Source organism: Nerophis lumbriciformis, linkage group LG24 (assembly GCF_033978685.3).
Source record: "Nerophis lumbriciformis linkage group LG24, RoL_Nlum_v2.1, whole genome shotgun sequence".
NCBI classification, from domain to species: Eukaryota; Metazoa; Chordata; class Actinopteri; order Syngnathiformes; family Syngnathidae; genus Nerophis; species Nerophis lumbriciformis.
The window spans coordinates 11,822,501-11,840,979 of NC_084571.2; the positions used below are offsets into that span (position 1 = coordinate 11,822,501).

At 37.2% G+C, this 18,479-nt stretch overlaps 1 protein-coding gene across 2 annotated transcripts in view; it reads right to left on the bottom strand.

Moving 5' to 3' along the window:
* Positions 1–17,368, bottom strand: part of cacna1ha (calcium channel, voltage-dependent, T type, alpha 1H subunit a) — a 347,520-nt gene extending 330,152 nt beyond the window's left edge. For both annotated transcript variants that reach the window (XM_061981581.2, XM_061981580.2), the window contains exons 1-2: positions 17,120–17,368; positions 11,515–11,960 (exon numbers count right to left, since the gene is read on the bottom strand). In XM_061981581.2, coding sequence (XP_061837565.2) covers positions 11,515–11,936 — 422 coding nt within the window. In that variant the 5' untranslated portion in view covers positions 11,937–11,960; positions 17,120–17,368. The remainder of the gene's footprint in view (positions 1–11,514; positions 11,961–17,119) is intronic.
* Between the last annotated feature and the right edge of the window lie 1,111 nt (positions 17,369–18,479).

Sequence of the window (18,479 nt, forward strand, 5' to 3'; positions counted from 1 at the left end):
GGTCAAAAAAAATGATTTTTTTTTTTTTTTTAAACCACTGAATTACACAATACATGACATTAATTTATTTTTTTATTTCTTTATTTTTTTGCAGCTGGTCGGCAGCTCCAATCATGCAATGCGGTCAAAACGTTGACTTGGTCAAACGGGAATACATCCGTCACAGGAACACACAAATACGCCAGCAAGTGAAGTACACACATGTGTCGCGCTCATATGTTTCCCTCTTAGTTAGGTTCCTGATGCCTGGATTTGGATGCACATCATGTCCTGTTCCGTCAGCCCACAGAGGAGAAGTGTGCAGGCGGGATGCTCACTTGAAAAGCTAATAAAAGACACCGACTCGGATGTGATGAGCAGCTAAAAAAAAGGATTTTTACATGGCGACACAAAATAAAAAATGAGTGATTTTGCAGCACAAAATGGCTTCCTGACAGAGGTTTGCCATCAAACATACATGAGGGGTGTGAGTGCCTCTGCCCTGCGGTGGAAACGGAACCGCGCTGTAAAACAAGAACCATCCACGTTGCTTGGGAAGAAAAACAACAACGACACGCGACACAAGACGAGTGAGGATGTTTCCACTCAAAGGTCTGTGATGCAACCGTGTGAAAACGCCAGGCAGGGTTTTGGGTTCCCGAGTGACCGCTCTGCAACTTCACTTTGTGCTGACACATGCTGGACTCCGGCTTGGTCTCCGGAGAACTTACTCGCCTCCTCTACCAAAACAAGGCACTAAAATGAGAGGATATTCAGGGTGGTGCTGCATGAAAACACTTGATATATTGTTCGGCAAAATATTATAAGCTAACCGAAATGCTAACAAAATTAGCGTGTCCGACACTTTTTATCAGTTTTGCGTTTTTTCTCAAAAAGTCATAAGGTCATAGGGCTTGCCATTAAAACAATATATGCATACTGTATATATAACATGTGTAACACATGTATTCTTATATACCAGTGACGTGCGGTGAGGTTGATGGCTGGTGAGGCACTGACTTCATCACAGTCAGATTTACAAACATATGAACCCTAAAGAGTATCTTATTCACCATTTGATTGGCAGCAGTTAACGGGTTATGTTTAAAAGCTCATACCAGCATTCTTCCCTGCTTGGCACTCAGCATCAAGGGTTGGAATTGGGGGTTAAATCACCAAAAATGATTCCCGGGCGCGGCGCCGCTGCTGCCCACTGCTCCCCTCACCTCCCAGGGGGTGATCAAGGGGATGGGTCAAATGCAAAGGACACATTTCACCACACCTAGTGTGTGTGTGACAATCATTGGTACTTTAACTTTACACATACAAACTGTAGCCCACAAAAAAGCACATTTAATTAAAAAAACGTGATCATGGTCTTACCTTTACTTATAAATTAAGTCCATGCGCCACTTCATCTGAACAAAAGCATCGATAACTGGTTTATAGAAGTCTTCCTTATCTTTCTTCAGTCTTAAAAGTCTCTCTGTCTCGATGGAGATCTTCCTTTAATTATTACCTCCTGCTTCGATTGAAAGTCCAGTTTAGAAAACGGTTTTATTTTAGATATGTAATCCTCCATGTTAAAAGTCCAGGCGAGAGGAAAAAATAAACGATCACTGCTAACTGTTGCTGCTTGTTGTCACTTATTCTGCAGCCAAGTAGTCGCAAAAATGATCCCTGGGATCACTAGCGCCCTCCATGAGGCGGGATTACTGCGAGCCTCAGCCAGTGCATTTTTGCAGCCGTTTTATGATTGCTCAGCACAAGAAATACGTTACACACATACAGTTGTTGACTAAATACACTGTACATTATATACCTCAGCTAACTAAACTATGGAAATGTATAATATAATTCATATAGCAATACGGTCTCACTACACAGCAGGCCAGTAGTTAGCCGAGTCATTGCGCAATCCATGGTGAGGCTCAACTGGCTGCTGTTCACCGCAAGTCTCTTCTCAGTATTTGAACGGCAAATTTGAAAATTCAGCAATTTTGAATAAAAAGAATCTAAAACTGGTTAAGTTAAATGGAAAATAACTTTATAGTATAATCACTGGATACATAGAACAATTTTATTTTTATTTTTTATTTTTACTTTTTTTTTCTTTCAATGATGGCACGTGAGGCCCCGCCTCACCTGCCTCCCCTGACTGCACGTCACTGTTATATACATACATTAACATACCATACATACATAAACATACCATACATACATAAACATACCATACAGACATAAACATACCATACATACATACATACACATACATACAAAACAAACATACATACAAACATAAACATACAAACATACCATACATATACATAAATACAAACATACCATACATAAACATACATACATACATACATACATGCATACATAAACATACATACATGCCATAGATACAAACATACCATACATAAACATACATACACACATACATACATAGTTTCTCTTGTTATATTCTTAATTTTACTGTTATATTTCTATTGTTATTGTTGCTTTTTATTTTTATTGTAATATTTTCTATTGTATTTCCATTTATACCCCCATTATTTACTTTTTGCTTTGTAATTCTGTACACTGCTGCTGGAATTGTAATTTTCCTGAGGTAACTCTCCTGAAGGAATCAATAAAGTACTATCTATCTATACATAAACATACAATACATACATACATACCTACCATACATACATACATACATACATAAACATACCATATGATACATACATACCTACCATACATACATGCATACATACATAAACATACCATACATACATACATACAGTACCATACATAGATATACCATACATAAACATACCATACGTACGTACTGTACATACATACATACTTAAACGTGCCATACATACATACACTATATTGCCAAGAGTATTTGGCCACCCATCCAAATGATGAGAATCAGGTGTACTAATCACAGCCACAATCAAGCACTTAGGCATGGAGACTGTTTCTACAAACATTTGTGAAAGAATGGGCCGCTCTCAGTGATTTCCAGCGTGGAACTGTCATAGGATGCCACCTGTGCAACAAATCCAGTCATGAAATGTCCTCGCACCTAAATATTCCAAAGTCAACTGTCGGCTTTATTATAAGAAAATGGAAGGGTTAGACTTAGACTTCCTTTTATTGTCATTCAAATTTGAACTTCACAGTACAGATAAGGACAACATTTTGTTGCATTAGCTCATTGTAGTGCAGGATAAAAGAGCAATAAGGTGTAGATATAAATAAATAGATTACTCTACAGATAAATATATTGCACTTTTGCATATGCATCCGCGCTTATGGATGTATGTTATGTTAGGTTTGGGAATAACAGCAACTCAGCCACGAAGTGGTAGACCACGTAATCTGACAGAGAGGGGTCAGCGGAGGAATTATGGTGTGGGGTTGTTTTTCCAGGAGTTGGGCAAAGGAACTTTGAATGCTCCAGGATACCAAAACATGTTGGACAATTCCATGCTCCCAACCTTGTGGGAACAGTTTGGAGCATCCCCTTCCTCTTCCAACATGACTGTGCACCAGTGCACAAAGCAAGTTCCATAAAGACATGGATGACAGAGTCTGGTTTGGGTGAACTTGACTGGCCTGCACAGAGTCCTGACCTGAACCCGATAGAACACCTTTGGGATGAATTAGAACGGAGACTGAGACCCAGGCCTTCTCGACCAACATCAGTGTGCGACCTCACCAATGCGCTTCTGGAAGAACGGTGGACAATTCCTATAAACAAACTCCACAACCTTGTGGACAGCCTTCCCAGAAGAGTTAAAGCTGTAATAGCTGCAAAAGGTGGACCCACATCATATTGAACCCTATGGGTTAGGAATGGGATGGCACTTCAAATTCATATGTGAGTTAAGGCAGGTGACCAAATACTTTTGGCAATATAGTGTACATACATATACCATACATGCATAAACATACCATACATACATACATACATACACATACACACATACCATATATACATAACAAACATACCATACATACATACATAGCAATAGGCACATAATCGATATCAATAAAAAATGCGTTTGAAGAAACATTACATTTTTACGCGTAGTTTTATTTTTCTTCTTCAGAAGAAACTGAAAGTTTGGTTTAAACAAAGCAATTTCTCCAAATTCCCACTTTTAAGTACGACTAATTTTCATCTCCACCCTTTTGTCTTTCCACTATCCATCCATCCATTTTCTACCGCTTATTCCCTTTTGGGGTCGCGGGGGGCGCTGTAGCCTATCTCAGCTACAATCGGGCGGAAGGCGGGGTACAACCTGGACAAGTCGCCACCTCATCGCAGGTCTTTCCACTACTTCTCCAATATTTTCTCTTTGATTTCAACCATTCCACTTATTCAGGACAGTCAAATGATACATATATTTTTTTTTACGGTCAGATTTCTTACTTTTCCATACCACTTATTCTCCATCAAAGTGTTCCCCTCGCTATTGTCAGTCAATTACTTGCATGATAATATTAGCATGCTATCATGCTAACACGAGCATTAGGATGTGTACCAAATTGGGTACTTTTTTTTTTTTGGCACCGACTGAATCCGCCTGTCATACCGCCCACCGATTCACGCAAAATCCAACGGTGCCATCTTACAGTAATGCTGACTTCGGCACTTGCCGATCAGTCCAGCAGCACTGAGAGCCGACTCAGCCAAACTACCTCTAGGTAATGTTACAATGTTTAATGCTAAAGTAGCGGATAAAAAAAACAACTATCAAACATTTCAAACACAACAAAAAATGTGTTAGCTTGATGCTAATATAAATTTGCTCTACAATTGACATGCTACTGATTAGCATTAGCAATTTTACATGGCGATTTCAACACCTCCAAATTTGTCGTTGAAAACTACAACAAAGATGGATGTTATAATCAAACAGCTGTTGCGTAATAAGTACAATACTTACAGTATTAACACTTTTTTAGGGCGCAACAAAAGACTAGATTCAGCAAAGACTGAACTGACAACCATACGCTACTGCCAAATAACTTCTTGGACTTATTGTCGTACTTACTAATGAGACTCAGAAATGTGATAAAACAACAAAGAACAACAGGACAGCAGTCATCATAATCAGCTCATTTTTAAATGTTACAATAAAAAATAAGATTTGACCTAAAATCGGTACCGTAGACTACCAGTATTGATTCCCAGGTACCAGGAATTGGTACGGTATCAGTTCAAATGTGAACTCACATGCTAGCTTTTTCAGTTATTTTCAGAGTCATACATTTTGCTACTTTACACATGCTAACTGTCAGCATGCGGACATTAACATATTAACTTTAGCATGCTAGATTATTTTTTTTGCTGAATTTGCTGGTATACAACTCAGAGTCATGCTAACTAAATGATAACTATGTCTAGCATGCTGACTAAATCTAAAATGCTAATGTTTGTATGCTAACGTCAGTATAATAGATTTTTATTGTTTATTTTCCTGGTATATACCTCAGAGGTATATGCTTTAGTACTTTATACATGCTAACTAAATCTAGCATGCTAACTAAATCTAGCATGCTCACGTTAGTATGCTAACGTCAGTATGATAGATTTTTTTTTTGTTTTCCCGATTTTATTGGTACACACCTGAGTCCTATATTTCAGTACTTTACGCATGTTAATTGTTAGCAAGCTGATGTTAGCATACTATTGTTAGCATGCTAGATTTGTTTGCCGATTTTGCTGGTATACACCTCAGAGTCATATACTTTCGTACTTTACGCATGCTAACTCAATCTAGCGAATATGCTAACGTCAGTATGCTAGATTTTTTTGCAGATTTTGCTGGTATACACCTCAGAGTCACATATATTTGTACTTTACGGATGCTAATTAAATCTAGAAAACGCTAACTAAATCTAGAATGCTAATGTTAGTATGCTAACAGCAGTATGCTAGATTCTTTTCGGGCTGATTTTGCTGGTATGCACCTCACAGTCATATACTTTCGTACTTTACACATGCTATCTAAATATAGCATGCTAACTGAATCTAGCATGCTGATGTCAGTATGCTAACATCAGTTTGCCAGATTTTTTTCGCCAATGTTGCTTGTATACACCTCAGAGTCACATATTTTTGTACTTTACACAAGCTAATTAAATCTGGAACGCTAACTAATTCTAGAATGCTAATGTTAGTACGCTAAAATCCGTATGCTACATTTTTTATGGTCGATTTTGCTGGTATCCACCTCAGAGTCATATACTTCCATACTTTACACATGCTTTCTAGATCTAGCATGCTAATGTTAGTATGCTAATGTCAATATGCTAGATTTTTTCTGCCGATTTTGCTGTTATACACCTGAGAGTCAAATACATTTTTACTTTACGGATGCTAATTAAGTCCAGAAAACGCTAATTAAATCTAGAATGCCAGTGTTAGTATGCTAACATCAGTATGCTAGATTCTTTTTGGGTCGATTTTGCTGGTATGCACCTCACAGTCATATACTTTTATACTTTACACATGCTATCTAAATATAGCATGCTAACTGAATCTAGCATGCTGATGTCAGTATGCTAACGTCAGTATACCAGATTTGTTTTGCCAATGTTGCTTGTATACACCTCAGAGTCACATATTTTTGTACTTTACATATGCTAATTAAACTAGAATGCTAACTAATTCTAGGATGTTAATGTTAGTACGCTAAAATCAGTATGCTACATTTTTTATGGTCGATTTTGCTAGTATCCACCTCAGAGTCGTATACTTCCGTACTTTACACATGCTATCTAAATCTAGCATGCTAATGTCAGTATGCTAATGTCAATATGCTAGATTTTTTTGCAGATGTTGCTGTTATACACCTCAGAGTCACATACATTTGTACTTTACGGATGCTAATTAAATCTAGAAAACGCTAACTAAATCTACAATGCTAATGTTAGTATGCTAACATCAGTATGCTAGATTCTTTTCGGGCTGATTTTGCTGGTATGCACCTCACAGTCATATACTTTCGTACTTTACACATGCTATCTAAATATAGCATGCTAACTGAATCTAGCATGCTGATGTCAGTATGCTAACATCAGTTTGCCAGATTTTTTTCGCCAATGTTGCTTGTATACACCTCAGAGTCACATATTTTTGTACTTTACACAAGCTAATTAAATCTGGAATGCTAACTAATTCTAGAATGCTAATGTTAGTACGCTAAAATCCGTATGCTACATTTTTTATGGTCGATTTTGCTGGTATCCACCTCAGAGTCATATACTTCCATACTTTACACATGCTATCTAGATCTAGCATGCTAATGTTAGTATGCTAATGTCAATATGCTAGATTTTTTCTGCCGATTTTGCTGTTATACACCTGAGAGTCAAATACATTTTTACTTTACGGATGCTAATTAAGTCTAGAAAACGCTAATTAAATCTAGAATGCCAGTGTTAGTATGCTAACATCAGTATGCTAGATTCTTTTTGGGTCGATTTTGCTGGTATGCACCTCACAGTCATATACTTTCATACTTTACACATGCTATCTAAATATAGCATGCTAACTGAATCTAGCATGCTGATGTCAGTATGCTAACGTCAGTATACCAGATTTGTTTTGCCAATGTTGCTTGTATACACCTCAGAGTCACATATTTTTGTACTTTACATATGCTAATTAAATCTAGAATGCTAACTAATTCTAGGATGTTAATGTTAGTACGCTAAAATCAGTATGCTACATTTTTTATGGTCGATTTTGCTAGTATCCACCTCAGAGTCGTATACTTCCGTACTTTACACATGCTATCTAAATCTAGCATGCTAATGTCAGTATGCTAATGTCAATATGCTAGATTTTTTTGCAGATGTTGCTGTTATACACCTCAGAGTCACATACATTTGTACTTTACGGATGCTAATTAAATCTAGAAAACGCTAACTAAATCTAGAATGCTAATGTTAGTATGCTAACATCAGTATGCTAGATTTTTTTGGGCTGATTTTGCTGGTATGCACCTCACAGTCATATACTTTCGTACTTTACACATGCTATCTAAATATAGCATGCTAACTGAATCTAGCATGCTGATGTCAGTATGCTAACGTCAGTATGCCAGATTTTTTTCGCCAATGTTGCTTGTATACACCTCAGAGTCACATATTTTTGTACTTTACATATGCTAATTAAATGTAGAATGCTAACTAATTCTAGAATGCTAATGTTTGTACGCTAAAATCATTATGCTACATTTTTTATGGTCGATTTTGCTGGTATCCACCTCAGAGTCATATACTTCCGTACTTTACACATGCTATCTAAATCTAGCATGCTAATGTTAGTATGCTAATGTCAATATGCTAGATTTTTTCTGCCGATTTTGCTGGTATACACCTCAGAGTCACATACATTTTTACTTTACGGATGCTAATTAAGTCTAGAAAACGCTAACTAAATCTAGAATGCTAATGTTAGTATGCTAACATCAGTATAATAGATTTTTTTGGACTGATTTTTCTGGTATGCACCTCACAGTCATATACTTTCGTACTTTACACATGCTATCTAAATATAGCATGCTAACTGAATCTAGCATGCTGTTGTCAGTATGCTAACGTCAGTATGCCAGATTTTTTTTTGCCAATGTTGCTTGTATACACCTCAGAGTCACATATTTTTGTACTTTACATATGCTAACTAAATGTAGAATGCTAACTAATTCTAGAATGCTAATGTTAGTACGCTAAAATCATTATGCTACATTTTTTATGGTCGATTTTGCTGGTATCCACCTCAGAGTCATATACTTCCGTACTTTACACATGCTATCTAAATCTAGCATGCTAATGTTAGTATGCTAATGTCAATATGCTAGATTTTTTCTGCCGATTTTGCTGGTATACACCTCAGAGTCAGATACATTTTTACTTTACGGATGCTAATTAAGTCTAGAAAACGCTAACTAAATCTAGAATGCTAATGTTAGTATGCTAACATCAGTATGCTAGATTCTTTTCGGGCTGATTTTGCTGGTATGCACCTCACAGTCATATACTTTCGTACTTTACACATGCTATCTAAATATAGCATGCTAACTGAATCTAGCATGCTGATGTCAGTATGCTAACATCAGTTTGCCAGATTTTTTTCGCCAATGTTGCTTGTATACACCTCAGAGTCACATATTTTTGTACTTTACACAAGCTAATTAAATCTAGAATGCTAACTAATTCTAGGATGTTAATGTTAGTACGCTAAAATCAGTATGCTACATTTTTTATGGTCGATTTTGCTAGTATCCACCTCAGAGTCGTATACTTCCGTACTTTACACATGCTATCTAAATCTAGCATGCTAATGTCAGTATGCTAATGTCAATATGCTAGATTTTTTTGCAGATGTTGCTGTTATACACCTCAGAGTCACATACATTTGTACTTTACGGATGCTAATTAAATCTAGAAAACGCTAACTAAATCTAGAATGCTAATGTTAGTATGCTAACATCAGTATGCTAGATTTTTTTGGGCTGATTTTGCTGGTATGCACCTCACAGTCATATACTTTCGTACTTTACACATGCTATCTAAATATAGCATGCTAACTGAATCTAGCATGCTGATGTCAGTATGCCAGATTTTTTTCGCCAATGTTGCTTGTATACACCTCAGAGTCACATATTTTTGTACTTTACATATGCTAATTAAATGTAGAATGCTAACTAATTCTAGAATGCTAATGTTTGTACGCTAAAATCATTATGCTACATTTTTTATGGTCGATTTTGCTGGTATCCACCTCAGAGTCATATACTTCCGTACTTTACACATGCTATCTAAATCTAGCATGCTAATGTTAGTATGCTAATGTCAATATGCTAGATTTTTTCTGCCGATTTTGCTGGTATACACCTCAGAGTCACATACATTTTTACTTTACGGATGCTAATTAAGTCTAGAAAACGCTAACTAAATCTAGAATGCTAATGTTAGTATGCTAACATCAGTATAATAGATTTTTTTGGACTGATTTTTCTGGTATGCACCTCACAGTCATATACTTTCATACTTTACACATGCTATCTAAATATAGCATGCTAAGTGAATCTAGCATGCTGTTGTCAGTATGCTAACGTCAGTATGCCAGATTTTTTTTTGCCAATGTTGCTTGTATACACCTCAGAGTCACATATTTTTGTACTTTACATATGCTAATTAAATGTAGAATGCTAACTAATTCTAGAATGCTAATGTTAGTACGCTAAAATCATTATGCTACATTTTTTATGGTCGATTTTGCTGGTATCCACCTCAGAGTCATATACTTCCGTACTTTACACATGCTATCTAAATCTAGCATGCTAATGTTAGTATGCTAATGTCAATATGCTAGATTTTTTTCTGCCGATTTTGCTGGTATACACCTCAGAGTCACATACATTTTTACTTTACGATTGCTAATTAAGTCTAGAAAACGCTAACTAAATCTAGAATGCTAATGTTAGTATGCTAACATCAGTATAATAGATTTTTTTGGACTGATTTTTCTGGTATGCACCTCACAGTCATATACTTTCGTACTTTACACATGCTATCTAAATATAGCATGCTAACTGAATCTAGCATGCTGTTGTCAGTATGCTAACGTCAGTATGCCAGATTTTTTTTTGCCAATGTTGCTTGTATACACCTCAGAGTCACATATTTTTGTACTTTACATATGCTAATTAAATGTAGAATGCTAACTAATTCTAGAATGCTAATGTAAGTACGCTAAAATCATTATGCTACATTTTTTATGGTCGATTTTGCTGGTATCCACCTCAGTAATAAACTTTCGTACTTTACACATGCTATCTAAATGCTCTTGTTAGTATGCTAATGTCAATATGCTAGATTTTTTTCTGCCGATTTTGCTGGTATACACCTCAGAGTCACATACATTTGTACTTTACGGATGCTAATTAAATCTAGAATGATAACTTAATCTAGAATGCTAATGTTAGTATGCTAACATCAATATGCTAGATTTTTATTTGGTCGATTTTGCTGGTATGCACCTCAAAGTCATATACTTTTGTACTTTACACATGCTATCTAAATATAGCATGCTAATTAAATCTAGCATGTTAATGTTAGTATGCTAATGTCCCTATTCTAGATTTTACAAGATAAACGGTTATATTTGAGGCATGCTAAGTGTTAGCATAATGACATTAGCATACATGCTAACATCATCATGCTTGTCTTTGTGGATCATTTCGGAGGCGTGAGTCATATTTTTTGTTACCTGACGCTATCTAGCTAGCATGCCGGTTGTTAGCATCTGAATTCGGCTTTGGTTTTTCAGCGATGGCACGCACTGTCTGCTGTAATTGCATTTTCTAGCGACTTTGCCAAATTTCTCAGCGAGAACGCTCCATGAAGCCAAAAAAACTATATCCGCCACAAGTCCACACTCGGAGGCCAAGAAGCGAGGACAAAGTGGGTCTTACCAGGTGTCGGGCACAGTCGGGGTTCTGGGTCGTGAAAGGATATTGGTTACAGACCACGCGAAGGCACCAGTTGCGGGGCCGCGTGGTTTGCTTCAAGCAGAAGAAGGCCACGGGGGCCAGGGCCGGGTACGGCTGCAGCTCCTCCTCCTCCGAGACGCAGTCCGGATCTCGTACCGGAGCCACAATGCGAACTCCCGGCGCCGGTCCCACATCCGCTTCCGGCTCCGCCTCCTGCACTTCCTGCTCCTCGTGAACTTCGTCGTCCTCCCCCCCGCCGTTCCTCCTGCTCCTCCTCCACCGGCTACTGGAGTGCTCCTCATCGCAGAATCCTCCTGGGTCTATGTCGTCCTGGTAGGACTGGGGTATAGCCAGCCTGACCTCCTCCAGGACCTCTTCCTGCTCCTGCCCCTGCCCCTCGGGGCGATCCGCATACTGAAAGTGTGCTCTCCCCTCGCCATCAGTCATGATAGAGCATCGGGCCGAGCCGCTCTGAGGGGGAAGTCAGAGAGAGGCAGAGGTTAGCGGGAGGTGGAAAGTGGGAGGAGTTTGCGAGGAATATGCAAATGAGCCCACATGCGTCTCATGTCTGAGGCGGGAGATGAACACATGAATCTGCAGAATGTGACATGAGGACGGCGTGACTTCTCTCTCTTCCTGTTGCTATGTGATGAACAGATGGACTCCCGAGTCTCCGGTCTAGTGGAGCTTTTGGAGCCCACCCCACGCCGCGGTGGCCAGGAAATATCGCAAAAAAATGAAAAAAGGACAGCTTCACAGAGATACCGAGTATTATTTTTATAAATAACGTACTATTAAAAAAAAAAGTTTAATGGCACTATAGGTCAATTACTTTGAAATTCTACAATGTAAATAATAGTAGTATGTTTGTTACAAGATAAACTGGGGAAAAAAATGAAAATACGCTGAAATATAACAGGGAAACTGTACGGTTTCTCCATTTACTGTATTTCAGTGTAAAAATTTTTTTTTTTTTAATCACCGAAAATTTGACGCAAAAAAAAAACACGTCTCAGTCGCCAGAATTTTACTGTAAAAATAACAGTAGCACCGATATTCCATTTAACAGTATTGCAGTGTAAAAATAACGATCGTAAAAAAAAAAAATAGCATCTAAGTCACCAGTTTTATTTCAGAAAAATAGAAATAAAAATTAGAAGTAATACCAATTTTCAATTTACAGTAATTTGGTGTAAAACAAATCACTATAAATAAAAATAAAAACATCATAGAATGGTGTTTTTTACAAGATAAACTGGGAAGAAAAAAAGGAAAATACGTTAAAATATAACAGTGGTACGGTTTCTCCATTTACTGTATTTCCGTATAAAAAAAATAAATACCGTATTTTTCGGACTATAAGTCGCAGTTTTTTTCATAGTTTGGCCGGGGGTGCGACTTATACTCAGGAGCGACTTATGTGTGAAATTATTAACACATTACCGTAAAATATCAAATAATATTATTTAGCTCATTCACGTAAGAGACTAGACGTACAAGATTTCATGGGATTTAGCGATTAGGAGTGACAGATTGTTTGGTAAACGTATAGCATGTTCTATATGTTATAGTTATTTGAATGACTCTTACCATAATATGTTACGTTAACATACCAGGCACGTTCTCAGTTGGTTATTCATGCCTCATATAACATACACTTATTCAGCCTGTTGTTCACTATTCTTTATTATTTAAAATTGCCTTTCAAATGTCTATTCTTGGTGTTGGGTTTTATCAAATACATTTCCCCCAAAAATCTGACCTATACTCCAGTGCGACTTATATGTTTTTTTCCTTCTTTATTATGCATTTTCGGCAGGTGCGACTTATACTCCGGTGCGACTTATATTCCGAAAAATACGGTACATAAAAAAATCACCGAAGATTTTACGCTAAAAAAATCGACGTCTCAGTCGCCAGAATTTTACTCTAAAAATAACAGTGGCACGTTTTATCCTTTTTACGGTATTGCAGTGTAAAAACAACGATTGTAAAAAAAATAAAAAAAATAGCAACAAAGTCACCAGGATTATTTCAGAAAGATAGAAGTAATACCAATGGTTTAATTTACAGTAGTTCGGTGTAAAAAATAAAATCACTATGCATTAAAAAAAAGACAAGATAAACTAGGGGGAAAAAAGGAAAATACGTTAAAATATAACAGTGGTACGGGTTCTCCATTTACTGTATTTCAGTGGGGGAAAAAATAAGAAAATCACCGAAAATGTTACGCTAAAAAAAAAATCGACGTCTCAGGCGCCAGAATTTTACCGTAAAAATAACAGTGGCACGTTTTTTTTTTTTTTTACAGTACAGTAATGTAAAAATCAGCTCAGTCCACTAAGATTTAAAGTAAAAATAACAGCAGTATTGTTTTTTTTTTTCTTTCACAGTATTGCACTGTAAAAATAACGATCGTTAAAAAAAAAAAAAAAAAAAAAAATAGCAACTAAGTCATCAGGATTATTTCAGAAAAATAGAAGTATTACCATTTTTCAATTTACGGTCATTCGGTGTAAAGAAAATCACTATCAATAAAAAATAAATACCAAAATTCATAAAATGGTGTTTTTTATTCAAGATAAACTGGGAAAAGATTTTAAATACAGTAAAATATAACAGTAGTACGGTTTTTCCACTTACTGTATTTCGGTGTAAAAAAAATATATCACGGAAAATTTTACGCCAAAAAATAGAATTTTACTGTAAAAATAACAGTAGTACCGATATTCCATTTTACAGTATTGCACTGTAAAAATAATGAATATAGATTTTACGAAACAACCAAGCAGATCGAGAGGAGCCAGATGAGGTGTTTCGGGCATCTGGTCAGGATGCCACCCGAGCGCCTCCCTAGGGAGTTGTTTCGGGCTTGTCCGACCGGTAGGAGGCCACGGGGAAGACCCAGGACACGTTGGGAAGACTATCTCTCCCGGTTGGCCTGGGAACGCCTCGGAATCCCCTGGGAGGAGCTGGACCAAGTGGCTGGGGAGAGGGAAGTCTGGGCTTTCCTGCTTAGGTTGCTGCCCCCGCGACCCGACCTTGGATAAGCGGAAGAAGATGGATGGATGGATGGACCCAAGCAGATCAGTCGACTAAGATTTAACATAGAAATAACAGCGGTACTGTTTTTTTTCTTTCCTTTTACAGTATCGCACTGTAAAAACAAAGATCGTAAAAAATTGTTTTAAAAATAACAACTAAATCAATGGCATTATTTCAGAAGAATACAAGTAATACCAATTTTCAATTTACAGTGATTCGGTGTAAAAACAACGATGACCGATTTTTCGGATAAAACATTTTCAGCTCTTTTGCCACAATTTTATCGTAAAATTTGCTCTTGTTTTAATTTTTTTTTTACACAGAATTACTGTACATTAAAATTAGTACTACTGTTATTTTCTACAGTAAAATTGCGGCGATACTGTTATTCCTTTTACAGTAATGTACTGTAAATACAACAGTCGTAGAATTTACGGCAAAAAACGAACAGCTCAGTCACCAGAATCATGTCGTAAAAATAACATTAATCCCGATTTTCCATTTACAATTATTCGGTGTAGAAAAATCATCATACATTTTACGGTAAAAAATGACAGTTCAGTCGCCAGAATTTTACTGTAAAAATAACAGTGGTAACATTTTTCCATTTTACGGTATTGCAGCTCAGTCGCCAGAAATGTACTATAAAAATAACGCAGTAGAGTTTTTACATTTACAGTACTGCACTGTAGAAACAACGATCGCAGATTTTTACAATAAAAAACATTCAGCTCTTTTGCCACAATTTTATTGTAAAATTTGCTATATATTTTTTTTTTACAGAATCACTGTACATTAAAAACGGTACTACTGTTATGTTCTATGGCAAAATTCCGGCGATATCGTTTTTCCTTTTACAGTAATGCACTGTAAAAACAACGTTAGCAGATTTTTACGATAAAAAATGTTCAGTTCTTTTGCCACAACTTTACTGTAAAATTTGCTATATATATATATATATATATATATATTTATTTATTTATTTATTTATTTATTTTTTATTTTTATTTTTTTTTACACAGAATTACTGTACATTAAAAATGGTACTACTGTTATTTTCTATGGCAAAATTCCGGCAATACCATTTTTCCTTCTACAGTAATGCGCAGTCAAATTGTAGATTGTAGATGTAAGATTGTAGAATTTACAGCAAAAAACACGAACATCTCAGTCACCAGAATCATGTGGTGAAAATAACATTAATCCCGATGTAGAAAAATCATCATACATTTTACGGTAAAAAATGGAAGCTCTGTAAAAACAACGATTGCAGATTTTTACGATAAAAAATGTTCAGCTCTTTTGCCACAACTTTAATGTAAAATTTGCTATATTTTTTTTTTTTTTTACACAGAATACATTAAAAACGGTACTACTGTTATGTTGTATGGCAAAATTTTGGCGATAACGTTTTTCATTTTATAGTAATGCACTGTAAAAACAACAACCGTAGATTTTTACGATAAAAAAAACATTCCAGCTCTTTTGCCATAATTTCATCATAAAATTTACAGTAATTTGTTTTTTCTACACAGAAATACCGTACATTGAAAAAATATACTACTGTTATTTTCTACAGCAAAATCCTGGCAACAAAACATTGAGATTATTACCGTAAAATCTACAGTCAGTTTTTACGGCGAATTGACAAGGGAAAAACGGTCCCATTTTTGTATTTTTACAGTAAAATTCTGGCGAGTGAATATTTTACTGTAAAATTGTTTCCACACAGAACTACTGTCAGTTGAAATTGTTATTTGTACGGTAAAATTGAAGCGATTGAACTGACAGTTTTGTTTTTTTACAGTAAAATCGTTTTACAGTGCATTACTGTGAATGGAAAAATGACTCATCTGCCAGTGTTTTACTGTAAAATCCACTGATTTTCTTTTTTGTTTGTTTTACACGATACATCTATTAGACACAAAAGTGTCTTTGTAGAAAGTATTTTAGTGCAAATCTCAAAAAAAGGAGAATGGAGACAGCATATTAAAATTAAAATTCACGGTAATGTATTTCTTCCAAACAGAATTACCGTAAATTGAAAAACTATACTACTGCTATTTTCTATGGCAACAACACATTGAGATTATTACCGTAAAATCTACGGTCTGTTTTTAACGGAACATTAACGACAAAGGAGAAACGGTACCATTTTTTTTTTTTTTTTTTTTTACAGTAAAATTCTGGCGAGTGACTATTTTACTGTAAAACTGTTTGCGCACAGAAGTATTGCCAATTGAAAAAAAAAAATGTTATTTTTAAGGTAAAATTGAAGCGATTGAACTGACAGTTTTTTGGGTTTTTTTTACAGTGCACTACTGTAAATGGAAAAACGACTGCTCTGCCAGTATTTTACTGTAAAATCCACTGATTTTTTTTTTTTTTTTTTACACAATATATCGTGTACTATTAGACACAAAAGTGCGTCTTTGTAAAAAAGTATGTTAGTGCAAATCTCAAAAAGAAGGAGAATGGAGCCAGCATTATTCTCTTCTTTGTCAATAAAAGTGGATCAATTGGCTGAAAAGGCATCACAATGGGAGAGTGCGTGAGGAATAAAAGTCGATTGTCGATAAATGTACCTGAAGAAGACGGAATCGGAAGTTCCCATAAGCATGATCCGCGACTTTACGTCTTTCCAACGCGCCCAGCCTTCCTTCCCCCAGCAAGTCGCTCCTTCCTCGGCCACTAATGTTCCGCCTCCGCTCGGCAATGGACGCTCATCCCGCGGCGATTAATAATCGACAATCAAAGGGAATTATTAGACTGAGTATCGGTCTTCATCTATGCGCATCGCTCCATCCTCTTCTTCTCCTTCCTCTCCCGGGCGTGTTGGCGCAGCGCGGAGCGGAGACGCGCGCAGACTGCGTGGGCTGCGCTGGGCTCAAGCGCCGTGGAGGATCTGAAACGTGAAGCAGGGCAGGGAGAGGAGGGGGGGGGGGGAAGAAAAAAAAAAAAAAAAAAAAAACTTGGCCTGACTCGGGAACCCTGACATGTGACGTAATGACCGGCTCTGGGAGACTCACGTGCACGGTAGAAAACAACAACAAGCAGCGTGAGGCGGCTGCGTGGGCGCGCAATTCAGCAGGGGTTTTGCGCATCAGCTTGCAGTCAGCACACAATCGCACCGGAATCGAATATGCACTATATTGCCAAAAGTATTTGGCCACTTGCCTTGACTCACATGTGCCATCCCATTCCTAACCCATAGGGTTCAATATGATGTCGGTCCACCTTTTGCAGCTATTACAGCTTCAACTCTTCAGGTCAGGACTCTGTGCAGGCCAGTCAAGTTCATCCACACCAGACTCTGTCATCCATGTCTTTATGGACCTTGCTTTGTGCACGGTCATGTTGGAAGAGGAAGGGGCCCGCTCCAAACTGTTCCCACAAGATTGGGAGCATGGAATTGTCCAAAATATTTTGGTATCCTGGAGCATTCAAAGTTCCTTTCACTGGAACTAAGGGGCCAAGCCCAACTCCTGGAGCGGGCCCCTTTCTCTTCCAACATGACCGTGCACCAGTGCGCAAAGCAAGGTCCATAAAGACATGGATGACAGAGTCTGGTGTGGATTAACTTGACTGGCCTGCACAGAGTCCTGACCTGAACTCGATAGAACACCTTTGGGATGAATTAGAAGGGAGACTGAGAGCCAGGCCTTCTCGACCAACATCAGTGTGTGACCACTTTTGGATGAACAGTGGAAAATGCCTATAAACACACTCCGCAACCTTGTGGACAGCCTTCCCAGAAGAGTTGAAGCTGTAATAGCTGCAAAAAGTGGACCCACATCATATTGAATCCTATGGGTTAGGAATGGGATGGCACTTCAAGTTCATATGTGAGTCAAGGCAGGTGGCCAAATACTTTTGGCAATTTTGTGTATATCAGACTGCAGCTGTCATATTTACTGGCACTTTAGAACACTGGACTAAAACACG